At 47.7% G+C, this 14,464-nt stretch overlaps 2 protein-coding genes across 3 annotated transcripts in view; both read right to left on the minus strand.

Annotated features, from left to right (window-relative positions):
* Positions 1-6,874: 6,874 nt before the first annotated feature.
* Positions 6,875-9,330, minus strand: b3galt6 (UDP-Gal:betaGal beta 1,3-galactosyltransferase polypeptide 6). 2 transcript variants are annotated; one of them, XM_080545638.1, is made up of 2 exons: positions 9,052-9,330; positions 6,875-7,944 (listed from the first exon to the last, which is right to left on the minus strand). In XM_080545638.1, the coding sequence occupies exons 1-2, from the start codon at positions 9,057-9,059 to the stop codon at positions 6,915-6,917; spliced, it is 1,038 nt and encodes a 345-aa protein (XP_080401764.1). In that variant the 5' UTR covers positions 9,060-9,330; the 3' UTR covers positions 6,875-6,914. The 2 variants fall into 2 exon arrangements, with proteins under 2 accessions (XP_080401764.1, XP_080401765.1); XM_080545639.1 differs by having other exon boundaries at positions 9,007-9,330.
* A 2,416-nt stretch (positions 9,331-11,746) lies between these two features.
* The window catches only part of hipk1b (homeodomain interacting protein kinase 1b), a gene marked incomplete at both ends in the record, with an annotated part of 12,101 nt that continues 9,383 nt past the window's right edge, over positions 11,747-14,464 (minus strand). The window contains 3 exons of the mRNA XM_080545763.1: positions 11,747-12,211; positions 12,444-12,571; positions 12,954-13,177. Of these exons, the coding sequence (XP_080401889.1) occupies positions 11,747-12,211; positions 12,444-12,571; positions 12,954-13,177 (817 nt within the window). The remainder of the gene's footprint in view (positions 12,212-12,443; positions 12,572-12,953; positions 13,178-14,464) is intronic.

Consider the following 14,464-nt stretch of genomic DNA (forward strand, 5'->3'; position numbering starts at 1 on the left):
ACACACACACACGCACACACGCACACACACACACACACACACACACACACACACACACACACACATATTTACATTTACATTAAAAATGTTGGCATTTAGCAGACGCCTTATTTCAAAGTGACTTACATTTACCAAAGCGATCAATACATTTGACTGAGCAAGTGAATCAACACAGACACACACACACACAAACAACCGCAACAGGACACTTACCTCAGGCACTGGAGATTGTGGTTGTGTGGGTTGTGCAGGTGGAGCATCTGTAATCCTCCTCACTATGGCTAGAGAAGTTGGGGTCCTGGGCATATGTTGTCTCCTTTGGATATGCGGTGTCACCAGTGCCATACCTAGCTCCTCAAGGAAAAGACGTCGTCTTTGGAGCTTCCTTTGGTTCCAGTCTGGGTTGACTGCCATCCAGATTGAAAATGCATTGTAGGCTGAAACATCCAGGATGTTGAAGAAGATCACGAGAGGCCACCGTAGAGTTCTTCTTTGGCAGCTGTAGCAGGCCAGCAGCTTGTCCAGGTTGTCTACTCCACCTTTGGTGGCGTTGTAGTCAAGTATGACCTCTGGCTTACGGTCCTCCCGGCCACTGATTCTTCCATCCCTATGTAGAGTGCTCATGAGCATCACATTCTTGCCCTTTTTTGGTATGTAAGACACCAGGGTAGTGTTGGCTGTAAACACAAAGTTGGAGGAATGGACTGGCCTGTTCTTCACATTTAGAAACTGGGGTGGGAGCTCCGTCTTGTTTTTTCGGACTGTTCCAACCATTGTCACCTTTCGTTTGAGAAGTTCCTGTCCCAGGCTGTAGGATGTAAAGAAATTATCACAGGTGATGTTATGGCCACGGAGGCCCTGTGACATATCCAACACCACCCGTGTCCCCTGGTTTCTCTCAGGGGCTCCTCCCTCTGGCTTCCCTGTATAAATGTGCATGTTCCATGCATACGATGAAACGGCATCACAGGCAACCCAGATTTGTATTCCGTACCTTGCTGGTTTGGAGGGCATATACTGCCTGAAGGGGCAACGACCTCTAAACCCCACAAGCCGTTCATCCACAGTTAGATTGTAAAGAAGTGGAAGCCGGTCCACCCACTTGTCCCACACCGTGCGGATTGCAGCCAACTTGTCCCTACGCCGTCTAACAGGTCTTGATTCCCGGTCATCAAACCTGATGACCCTCGAGTAGATATTGAAGCTCTTCAGAGACATTGTGGCTCTAAAAATTGCTCTCCCTGTCTCCACATCCCACAGACTTTCAGTCGACTCCCCTCTTGACCTATAGACACCTGCTAGGATGAGGATCCCAAAATAGGCCTGTAAGTGTGTGTTGTCCATTTCTTTCCACTCCTCCCCGAAAACACGTCTCCCCTCAAGGTTGGTCATATCAAGAATTATTTTCTGAATTGAATCAGTAATCAGCAGCTCAAAGGATGACTTGATATCATCAACATGAGTCACTGCCAATCGTGTGGGCCCTGGTACCATCCTTATAATGTTAGCAGCTGAGCGGGGGGGCTCTCTCATTGGGGATGAAGACCATTAAATTTGGCCATTCTTGGACAAATATGTGTGGGCTCCTGCAGTGGCTGGCTGTGGGGCTCCTGCAGTGGCTGGCTGTGGGGCTCCTGCAGTGGCTGGCTGTGGGGCTCTTCCAGTGGCTGGCTGCGGGGCTCTTCCAGTGGCTGGCTGTGGGGATCCTTCTGCTGCATGCTCAGAGTGAAACTCATCTCCAAATTCACTTTCAGAATCAGAATACTCTGAATTAATTTCTACATTATCCTCATCTGAAACATCCTCCCCCCCTTCAACTTCACTATGTTGCTCACTCTCTTCAAATATTATCTCCACGGCCCTCTGAACACTGTATCTTTTCTTCATGTTGCTGGTGGAGGATTGTAGTTGAAATGACCTATACACTGGGATGGAGAGCTATTTCTCTCTTTTATCCCTCCCATGATGTGCAGGTGCAGTACAATATTATTATACATTTTTTTACAACATTGCACTTCAAAGGGTAAAAAGTGCGAGAGCAGACAGCTTCTCGGCGCGGGAAAGCCAGAGCAGACGGCTTCTTGTGCAGGTGTGAGGAGTCCAGTACAATATTATTCTTTATTATTATTATACAATGTTGCATTTCAAAGGGTAAAGAGTGCGAGACCAGACGGCTTCTCGGCACGGGAAAGACAGAGCAGAGGTGTGTGAGTGAGTGAGTGAGTGTCAGTGTGAGTGTGTGTATGTTTCTGTGTCTCTGTGTATCCGGGTCAAAATGACCCGAACACCTTATGAAGGACATAAATGTGTTGGGGTATTGTAGGATGTGTAAAAAAAAAAAAAGATTTTTGTTTTTTGTTTTTCATATAAAATGAGCCAAGGCCATGGAGTTTCAGATTGATAAAATGTATTCTTGTACCATTTCTCTTTAAGTAAAAATTGAAAACGGGTCAGGTTGACCCGAACACCACACAAGGGTTAAGCTAAATGCTTGTCCCGTCTTTTCCCTTCTTGTTTTTAGTTTTTTTTTTCCCCCCCTCCCAAATTTCGTTGTATGGTACCTGTACTGTATTAATTACAATAAAGACCATTCATTCATTCATTCATTCATTAACACCTTCATCTCACGACCAGGAGGTACAGCACGCACCACAGGGGGTGTCACCAGAGGGGACTGCACCATCCCATTTAGGAGGAGTGCCTTTAGTCAGTCTGCCTGGTCAGTTATGGTGCTTTTCCACTACAGGGCTAGCCCGGGTCGACCCAGGGGTCACGTGAATGGAACCTGATTCCAGGGCACCTCAAAAAATTAGGCACCTTTAAATCATTTAGGAAGCACCTAAAACAGTGGATGATCAACACACACACCTGCCAACATTGAAATGTCCTGTGCTATACCTGTATGTCATGTGTACCGCCTAACATGTCTTACCTGTACAGTCTGTGTGCTTGTTTTTAGTCTGCTTACCGAATATGTACCCTCCTTTTAACCGCCTATGATTAATGTATGCTCTTTTAACCCCCTATGTTATGCCCTTAAGCTAAATGCTTGTCCTGTCTACTTTTTTGCGCCTAGGTCTACCTATATTTTATCTTTTAAATGTACTTTTTTCCTCCAGGGAGCCGTATAAAACATCATGTCATACGGACTGCGGATGAAAACTAGCTTTCGGGCTAACTCTGGCGTATTTACCATTTATTTTTGTTTTATTAATATGCACTGTCCCTTGAATAAATAAATGAATCTGAATCTGAATCATCACTTCCTGCCCTCCAGACATCTCCACTAACAGGTGTCTGAGGAAGGACGACAGAACCTTACAGACCGGCGTTACCAGACTGACCAGCCAGGGACCAGAAGGTTCTGTGACGGCTTCTACCCCACGGCCAGAAGTCTGATGGATGATCATCTGTCCTGTTGACCACTGACTCTTCCACACACAACTTGAACTAACTCACCAACATGCTGCTATTGATTTTCTGCGCTTCCAGTCATCCCGATCCTCCATACATCTTCCATACATCTGGCTCCCACAGAACCAGTCTGCTGGCTGGCAGCTCCTGGTGTCTCTGGCAGTGACCTGCCAGCCTCATTCTCCTGACTGTTTTTTTTTTCCCCGCTTATCCTTGGTGACCCCCCATACAGATGCTTGTTGGTAATATGCTCACTCTTGCTCAGAGGAGATAGATCAACACTTTACAATCCCAATTATCTAGTTAATTGTCGAAAGAATGATACGTCTGTTAGTTGTTGTAGGAGTTACTAAGGTCCTGTTGATAGAAAATCTATTTGTGCAAAGTGTCTGTCTAAACGTGTATAATTAATAATGAAAAATGTTATCATCAAAATACACTTTTCAAATACCTTTTAATAAAACATTCAAGAGGGTCAACATTTTCAAACAAATATTAAAGTTGAAGTTGCGTGGCAGTAGCTCTTATGATATCTGTGATGTGAAGGGGGGTGAGGACAGGGTCGATGTCCGAAAACAGTTTTTTTTTTTTTACAACAATAAAGGAAGCCATTGTTTTGTGCAACATCTGCTGCCTTTGACCTTTGACCAGCATTTCAATATTTTCCAAACTGTTGCACAGGATATAGGCCTAGCTATTGAAATGGCAGAGACTGACAGATTAAAATAAAATGAATTGGATTATCATTTTGTGTATATCAAAATTAAATTGCTTGTTGAAAAGTGACCACGTGCCAGCTGGTGAAGTGACTTCTCCAATCGTTGCCCACATGGACGGAAACATACAGGTGCTCAGCTGGGGCTCTACCATGCTGGAACTGACACACACACACACACACACACACACACACACACACACACACACACACACACACAGACACACAGACACACAGACACACAGACAGACACACACACACACACACACACACACACGCACGCACACATCCACACACACACACACACACACACACACACACACACACATGTTGAGCATTACATGGCTGTGTACATTAACCAAACACTGACAGCAGGTATTGTAAATGTCAACATCCCCTCCATAACCAGAGGAAGGACCAGGGAGAGACGCCCACATTACACATATTCAGTCTACACACATAACACAGCACACAGCACCTAGCCCTGACTGGGTACCGTTATTCCATGGGAAAGGCATATCAAGTCTGGTCAGTTCATCAGTGAATACACTGTGATGATGCCTGCTTTAGATGACCTCATTCCCAATTGCAACATCTGCTGTCAATAAATAAATAATAACAAAAAAGCTAAAGCTAGGTCCTTTACACTCCTACAGAGGTTCGCCTCTATTCTCCCAGTCCGGTACCAGTGTGCTGCAGCGACAAGAGGTCCAGTAATAAATAAATCATTAAATTAAATAAATTCAAGGTACGTATAAAAAAACAAAGACATTACAGGGTTGGGGTGATGAGGGCACAAAGAGGGCATTTTGCAGCATCTAGAGATCCCCAAAAAACACATAACTTCCTATTGAGATGCTAGACAAAATGTTTTGGGGGGGGGAAAGGCTAAAACAAATAAACACGAGAGTTCAGCAGGCATGACAGGGGAGTCGTAGGGAAACACGCGTTATTTTTGTTTCGTACCCGCATTCAGCGTAATGGACGCCCACCTGCCTCTGATTGGCCGAACGTTCCCAGTCTTAAAAATGTATAAACAGGATGAGGGAGGTCAGGGACCGCTTCCAGCTGGTGACGGACGCGTTCGAGGCCAGTAACCAAGGCCACCCGGCAGCGCCACCAGGAGTTTGAGGAGGTCAAGGCCCGGCGCTTCCGCCTCTTCAGCCAGTGCTTCGAGCACGTGTCGACGGCCATCGACCAGATCTACAAGCAGCTGTGCAGGAACACCAGCGCCCAGGCCATCCTGAGTGCTGAGAACCCAGCGGAGCCTTACCTGGACGGCATCAACTACCACTGCGTGGCTCCGGGGAAGAGGTTCATGGCCATGGACAACCTGTCCGGAGGGGAGAAGGCCATCGCTGCCCTGGCTCTGGTCTTCACCATCCACAGCTTCCGTCCTGCTCCTTTCTTTGTTCTGCTAGGGGTGGGCATCGACGATCGATAATTGATCGATAATTGATCGATAAGGATCTTGGTCGATCACAAAATAAAACATTTGGTCGATCACATTTTTTTGTTTTTTTTTGTTTTTGTGATCGACCAAATGTTTTATTTTGTGATCGACCAAGATCCTTATCGATCAATTATCGATCGTCGATGCCCACCCCTATTCTGGACGAGGTTGATGCTGCTCTGGACAACACCAACATTGGCAAGGTGACGTCCTTCATCAGGGATCTGTCCAGGGAGAACCTCCAGATCATCGTCATCTCCCCGAAGCAGGAGTTCTACTCCAGGTCCGACGCTCTGCTGGGGGTTTACTCTGAGTTTAACGACTGCATGTTCAGCCGCATGCTGACCTTTGACCTGACTCCCTACCCTCTGAATGAAGACAACGAACAGGAGGGAGAGAAGGCCGTGTGAGAGAGGGAGGAAGAGAAGGAGAGAGGGAGAGAAGGCCGTGTGAGAGAGGGAGGAAGAGAAGGAGAGAGGGAGAGGAGGCCATGTGAGAGAGGGAGGTAGAGAAAGAGAGAAGAGGGAAGAAGAGAGGGAGAGGAGGCCATGTGAGAGAGGGAGAGAAGAGAGAGAGAGAGAGGGAGAGAAGTCAGATGCAATAATTCAGCTTGTGCCTTTACACCTTTAGAGTTCATTCTGTTTCTCTTCTGGGAGACAGTTCTGTTGGTTAGTATATCAACCTTAATATATACATGTTTACTGTTGGTTTGTTAGTTTCATGTCTCTCAGCTCAACTGTCGGTGCCATAACTCACTTGACACAACCTCAGGTTTTGTTGCCAAAATGTGTGTGTGTGTGTGTCACCTTCACCTTTGTAGGTGGGTTGGATTTAACTTTTTGCGGCTTTCACTGTTAGTACTGTTGGTACTGTTAGTATTCAACATAAATTATTTCTTTCAAAAAATAAATAAATAAATATAAACAAAGATGGCGGACGTTTATACGGGAGCTATTTGGCAACCCATATTAAACGTTTACGCAGCAAAATTATGAATTATTTGTTTGATTTGTTTTAGCGGGTTATCTTAGTTAGATCACGACTGAAGTGACTAGTTATGTGCAGTTATGTGTGTTGCATTTATTAAGTTTGCTCAACCAGGCCAAGTTGCTGGTTAGGGCACCCTAACCCTAACCCTTTTTTCCCGGGAGGCAGGTGGCTAAAGTAGTCAGGAGCTTCGCTGAAGGTGGGCGTACGTTCGGCCAATCAGAGGCAGGTGGGCGTGCATTACGCTGAAGGTGGGCGTGCATTACGCTGAATGCGGGTACGAAAATAAATACCGCGTAGGGAAACACTGGTGAGTGGGGGGGTCAGGGGTCAGGAGGTCAGAGGTCAGGGGATGCCGTCTTTCCTCTGGCAGCACTGCGAGGGCGGCACGCTCCAGTCGTAGACGTACGAGAGCCGCAGCTTCGCCTCCTCCTTGCACAGCCTGCCGTCCCGCTGCAGCGTCTGGTGCTTCTCCAGCATGTCCTCCAGGCTCTGCTTGTGCGTCACCAGGTACTTGTTACTGCAGCCGCGGGACTTGTACTCCGTGTCGAAGCGCGGGTCGTGCGTTCGCTTCACGTCCACGGGCGCCAGCCACGCGCCCAGCGACACGTCCTCGCTCTGCCACGTCTTGAGGTAGGCGGCGTTGATGTGCACGTAGTGTATGAGGTCGGCGGACAGCAGGTAGCCCCCGCCCAGGGCGTAGGGCAGGTAGTAGTCGCACAGCTCCCAGCCGCTCTCCCGCCACTTGCCCGCCGTCTTGACCCGACCGCGGCCGGAGAAGAACCCCCAGTACAGCCGGCTGGGCTCCTTCCCCCTCAGCTCCTCTTTGAGGAGGTCGAGACGGGCGAACGTGTCGTCGTCGGCCTTCATCACGAACTTGAAGTCCACATTCTGGTCCAGCCAGGAGTACATGTGGAGGAGCTTCAGTGTGAGGTTCTCGTACGAGTCCCGGAGCTCGGGGAGCAGGAGGAGGTCCTTGTGGCGGGTCTGTTCCACGCCCAGGTTCTGCATGTCCTCCGCGGGGAGGCCCTCGGTGCCCACGACGAACATGGCGAGGACCTCAGGGTCACGCTTAGCTAGCCAGGTGCTGCGGATGATGCTCCTGCGCTCGGTGTATTTGGGTCCCGTGGTGATCAGGACCACGAGGAAGGCGGAGAGGTCTTTGGGGCGCGGGGGGGGGTCGGGGCGCTCCGGGCGGGGCTGCAGGGCGTGGGCGCGGGGGGCTAGACCCGGGGGGTCCGCCTGGCCCTGCTTCAGGGTCTCCGACGTGCACTTGGCGAGGAAGAGGAGGACCACGGCGAAGAGGCACACGCCTCCGATGGCCAAGGCTGTTTTGTGGCGACACACGAGGCGAACCAGGTTCATGGTGCTGAAACTGGGGAGGGAGGGAGAGAAAGGGGGGCATTTGTAACCAATGCAAATCCGTTAAATCTCTTGAAAAAACACAACAATCAATCACGGCCATAGCAAAGATGTGTCTCAATTTTCCTAAGAAAAGTATAACAGTACATAGATTTAATGACAGCCTGTTATCTGCTCAATTGAACATTAATAACCGATTTACATAGGCAGCAATGCAAACAGTACCGTACAGTCATTGCGTATAGCTAGCTGCAGTAAGTACGATAGCTACGGCCAAATGTGCATGCTATGGGCCAAATGTGCATGCTATGGGCCAAATGTGCATGCTATGGGCTAAATGTGCATGCTATGGGCCAAATGTGCATGCTATGGGCTAAATGTGCATGCTATGAACCAAATGTGCATGATACGGGCCAAATGTGCATGCTACGGGCCAAATGTGCATGCTATGAGCCAAATGTGCATGCTACGGGCCAAATGTGCATGCTATGGGCCAAATGTGCATGCTATGAGCCAAATGTGCATGCTATGAGCCAAATGTGCATGCTATGGGTCCAAATGTGCATGCTATGGGCCAAATGTGCATGCTATGAGCCAAATGTGCATGCTATGAGCCAAATGTGCATGCTATGAGCCAAATGTGCATGCTACGATCCAAATGTGCATGCTATGAGCCAAATGTGCATGCTATGAGCCAAATGTGCATGCTATGGGTCCAAATGTGCATGCTATGATCACCAAATGTGCATGCTATGGGCCAAATGTGCATGCTATGATCCAAATGTGCATGCTATGATCCAAATGTGCATGCTATGGTCACCAAATGTGCATGCTATGGTCCAAATGTGCATGCTATGATCCAAATGTGCATGCTATGATCCAAATGTGCATGCTATGGTCACCAAAACCGTTCATGGTCACCATGGTTATTATGGTCACCAAAGCCAAACCCTTCCCTCACACAACCCCCGGCCAGCTTAGGAGGCTAGCTAAGCTAACATGCTAGTGCGCTTCTTGCATATAATCAGCAGAATGAGAGAATCAAAAGCCAAGTAGATTTTTGACACTACAGTACCTGACCGTGTCACACAAGATGTTGAATGCATGGATGAACGGTTACCTGGACATGGCACCTGTCTGCGGCTAAGCTAGACTAACAGAACTGTAGCTTAGCTTAGCAGTCAAAGGGATGAATGCTGCTTTGCTTTGCTCACTTTGCTCACAGACACAGACTGACGCGAGCCTGCATGACTGACTGCTGCATATCTCTCTCTCTTCATATAGCTCTCCACGATCCTTGGCACCGCTGGAAATGTATCAGTCAGATTCACCATAAGGGCTATAATAATCGTTTGGTGTTGAGAGATGTTAGCTGTCTGTTCTTTAATTTCATTGCGTCCCAGATGAGATGACACGCAGCAGTAAACACCGAGGAGGAGGAATGATGACGCAGGCAACTGGACTTGGATGCGGTTTAGCGCCACCTAGTGGAATGAGATGATGATGATGAGGATGATGATGATGAAGGGTCACTATCAAACATCAAATAAACATATAAACATGTTATATCAGACATCATATAAACAAGTTATAAACATAAATAAGACGTATAAACATGTTATATCAAACATCAAATAACGTCTAGAACGTTTGGTGCCATCATTTCTTAATGTTATATCTACTGTTAAACTGTAGGCCGACATATTTGGGTGTGGGCTGGAAATGACGTGTGGAAAGGATGTGTGAGGGCTTAGAGTAATTAGTTGAGATACGAGGGATATGTAGCAGCCCAGACTATCTTACAGTAGTTGATGGAAGGAAATAAAAGCTATAATACAAGGTTAGATGAGCAGAAGGATGGATCAGGGGGCAAACCCTTCTCTATACCAAGCATCTTCATCAGCATCTTCATGGACCTCCTGCACACATGACCAATGTTTTCCTGTTTTTTGAAAGACTGCATTAAACTGACTTCAAATGTATTGTAGCAGATGTGTCGTGGTTAATAAGTAGCCTAGTTGAAGGTACGGAGATCCATGAGGCGTTCAATGAAACGACTCACAGGATGATGGTTGTCTGAAGTCCAGTGGTTAAAATAAAGAGTCAGGACACAGACGTGGACTTGTGGTTCCTTTATTGGAAGATGGATTGTGGTGGGTTGTTCTGGGGTCGACAAGACCAACATGTTCTCCATGAGCGACCTGACTGATGACTACAGACTGTCCTGACTGAGTAATGTAGGTGGAACGTGACAGACAAGCTATCCAACAGACCAGTGAGTGTTTTTTAAAACATTAAAAAAACCATCTTCTCATAATTCAACCCAGAGGGACACATCTCGTGAGCTTAGAATTCTATAGAAGGTTCTATCTCCGTTTAGGGCAGTTCAGAGATATTGAGCGTCAAAGTTTTTACATTCCATTATGTTTTGTGAGATGGAATCTTTGTATTTTATGAATTACTAACTCAAAAATGTCAACATTTTAAAAAATAACACCACACAGGCATTAATAAACACCTAATGGATCAGATTATGTAAAAAACTAAATTTTGACCAAAAATGGAGATAGAACCTTATAATTCTAACATCACGAGTTCTAAAGTCATCTGCAGAGTAGTAGCTAGTAGCTAGTAGTAGCTAACAGAAGTCCTCTGCAGAGAGTAGCTAACAGATCCACAACGGAAGAGACCACAGAAGTGCCGTAGTTAATCTGCACTCCGGCCAACCATGGACAGAAGACTAATTAACCGAACCATTTTCCAGAGAAGCCCGTTTTTCTTTAAAGTTATGCCTTCAATTAATTGAGTTTCTAAATAAATTTATGCTGATGGGTATAATATTGCACCTCTCAGCTTCATAAATACATTCAGCAATCACAGTAAAAAATAAAAACGTTAAAACTGTCAGTGTTGTGTGATGATTCGGGACCGGTCCAAACCAAACAGTCTCTCTACATCATTACCAGGGGGTTGACAGAACTCATACTCATGATTTTTTAAAGTTAAAACAACATCTATCTATCACAGTGTCAAAGCATACATTTCTTAGCTTTTTTCTTCTTCTCTTAAAACATCTTTACCGTTTCATTCCACATGCCAACGCTTATCTCATCTTCTCTCACAATAACAAAACATAATTTAACTCACAATGAAGAAACGGTTTGTGGGTAAAATTGAAAGGGATAGCAAAACACAGTAAAATAAAGTGATTATTTGATTACATGGGATGTTGCTGGATTAGTGTGAACTAGCTAACTTAACGAGACAAGGATCACTTCAAGCCCTCTTATATGTCAGCTAGCTTCCCTCTAGCCTGACACGCAAGGCCTCTAGACTCTCCGACAGCGTCTTTTGACACGCTACTGGTAGACATGGTTTGAGTCACTCCAACACAAAGCCATTTCATAAACAAACAAAACATGTGTCCGATATATATACCACAATGTCTCGTTCTATATCCAAATAAAATAGGGATTAAAAACTAACAAATATACTTCTTTTTTTTGCAGGGGGAAAAAAAACAAAATGACCCAAATACCAACTATTATAAAATAGTCCAAAAAAAAGCAATGTAAAACTGGTTGGAAGTGAACCACTGCTTTACAGTAAAATGCAGTAGTGCAAGTGTTTTTTAGTAACCACCCCCCCTCCCCCCACCCCCTCACTAGATGAAGCTGTGGTCTGTGGTCTTATTGTCCCTTTGTGTGTGTGTTTGTGCCGTGTGGTGTGTCTGTGCATGTGAGGGGGGGTGTGCGCCCTCCCCAATTATTTAACCCACCCCGTCCCCCCTCCCCTGGCCCCCTCCCCCCCTGCCCTCATAGGTAGGGGTACTGTGCCAGCCTGCGAGGGCTGAGCTGGTAGGCGCTGTAGGCCTCAGCGCGGGGCTGGACACTGACGTAGGGGGACCCAGCGAACTGGTGCTGGTAGGCGGCAGGAAGCATCAGCCCGCCCACACCCACAGAGTCCTTCCGGGCGCTCGCCGAGTCCCGCCGGGTCAGGCTGGACGAGGCGTAGACGGCGGTGGGCGGGGCGTATCCTGAGGGGGAGGGCCCGTGGGCGTGGCCGCGGCCCAGCAGCTGCTCCATGGCCTGGGAGGCCGAGGCCAGCGCGGCGGAGGCGGGGTAGGTGTAGAGGCTGGAGGCGGAGCTGAGGGAGGAGGGCACTTCCTGGAAGCTATAGTGGGAGGCGGGGGGGGGGTAGGTCTGCTGCTGGCGGCGCAGGGAACTCTGGGACACCCCGGCGGAGCGGTCCTGAGACGAAGACGAGACCACGGGCTGCACCTGGACCACAGACACACACAACCAGAACGCACGTAAAGACATGGATCTGTAGACGATTGACTTCCTCTAAAACGTTTTTTAAAAAAGGTACCGAGCAACACAGTGGACACAAGACATTTACATTTTTGGCATTTAGCAGACGCCTTATTCCAACGCGACTTACAATCAATACATTTGACTAAGCAAGTGAATCATCAATCCACCGGTCGTAGCAGGAAGAGACAAGGCTCACCTGGCTCAGGTTGAGGGGGTGTGATTGGCTGGGCACCAGCCGGTGGCGCTCTGAGCTGCTCTCTCCTGAGCTGCAGGGCTGGCGGTTGGCGGCCCGCTTGGGCTTGATGTAGGAGGTCTGCCGCTGCCCTGGGAGACCAAAGAGGGTCAGTGACTAGTGAGAGACTTAAGCCCCCATTGTGGGCGGCTGTGGTGCAAGAGGTAGAGTCGCCGTCTAATGATCGCAAGGTTGGCAGATCGGCGGTTCGAGCCCCGGCTGGCCACATGTCGAAGTGTCCTTGGGCAAGACACTGAACCCCAAATTGCTCCCAGTGAGCGGGCCGGCGCCTTGCATGGTAGCTTGCCGCCATTGGTGTGTGAATGTGTGTGTGAATGGGTGAATGAGAGGCCGTTGTAAAGAGCTTTGGAGTAGCAAAAAAGGCGCTATATAAGTGCAGTCCATTTACCATTTACCATATCTGTGCTACGGAGGCTGTGTGTGTGTGTGTGTGTGCGCCGCTAGGCCTCTCACCTGTCTCTACGCTGGCCCTGAAGGCGGCGGCACCACTCTCCCCAGGCTGGGTCTTGACAGACGGGGCGACCACGGCCAGGGACTTGTTCAGGCGTGAGGAGGAGGAGCCTGCGGGGAGCTGCGTGTGCGTGCGGGGGCGGGGGGTCAGGGGGCTGGCCGTGGACGAGTCGGAGTCGTGAACCGTTACGCAGCTGATCACGTTGGCCCGCTGGGCCGGTCCACAGCTGCACAGACAAGACAGAACCAAACAGAACATTTACTAATGAAACACTAATACAGGGTATACAGTGTTTCCTCCAGGATTTTTCACATTAGTGGCGGAGTGGTTGTCTTTCGCGCGCGGTGCGTGCGCGCGCACTGGCGCTCAAAACAAAGACGTAGTTTCACCAAAAACTATAGGGTGGCAACAATTATAATTTCTTAAATAGCGGTTAAGTCATTAAAGCCGAGCAGGTGATTTTATATAGAAAAAAGTATCTATGAGGTGTGCCTTCAAGGTAACATATTTGTGCTGTGCCGGTGGGTTTTCAATAAGACTCACCACTCTCGCTGCCGTTGAATTGGTTAGAGCTGCTACCACGTAGTAGTATTTGGTATTATCCACGGTAACATCCCTGAGGGTGAATTGAGCTTCAGCTTGTGCAAACCATGCTATGGCATTTTGTTCCCAAAACTCGGGCAGCTTGAGTGAAACTGCGTTCGTTGTCATGTTCAATGATCTCCGAAAACGTTCGAGAGAAAATCAGGGTCACCAATGTAGGAGTGACGGCAATAACAGGACGATGTAGTCGTTTTGCCGGTAGAAAAACAATCATGTGCGCTTTATTCTCACTCTCTGCATGCGTACTGACAACAACAACATTCATTCATCTCTGTCCCACTTATATCCCGTCATATCACCCGCTAAGCAGCCTGGGTGATTGAGTAAACACAAACATATAACAGTGCTTTGTACAAGGCTGAACGCCGTGAATTATGAATACTCTGCTCGCTTCACTACAAGGTGATCAAATACAGTACTTCGAAGCTAGGTGCTTGCACGTTAGGTGCGAGAATGCTCGGTTAACCCATTAGCGGGAACATTATTTGTTTCACAAAATAGGCTGATTTAGTTGACCATGAACATCAGAGACATACATTACGAATGTTCATTTAAAATACTCTATACTGAGCACTGGTTATAAGAACATGAACCAGAGAACAGCAGTTGTTATGTACGACAGTATGTCATTGCAGCACTTTGTTGCACTTTACGACGTCACGTTCTGTACGTCCGTTAGAGCTTTACGACATGTGTGTGTATGTTGTCAGAATGAATGGCACTTGACAGTAAACGGAGCTCAGTTTGTATCCTGTGTGGATCTACATTTATTAGCATAACACAAAAATAATAAGCAGTAAATGCAATAACCCACAGTCGTCGCTGATGATTAAAGGCACCGGCGTGTGTCCCGCTAAATTCGGACCCAACCACAAAACTGTTTTGAAAGCGCGTCGCCTCGCGCCGCGCG

This window comes from Nansenia antarctica, assembly GCF_963989245.1.
Source record: "Nansenia antarctica genome assembly, chromosome: 15".
Classification (NCBI taxonomy): domain Eukaryota; kingdom Metazoa; phylum Chordata; class Actinopteri; order Argentiniformes; family Microstomatidae; genus Nansenia; species Nansenia antarctica.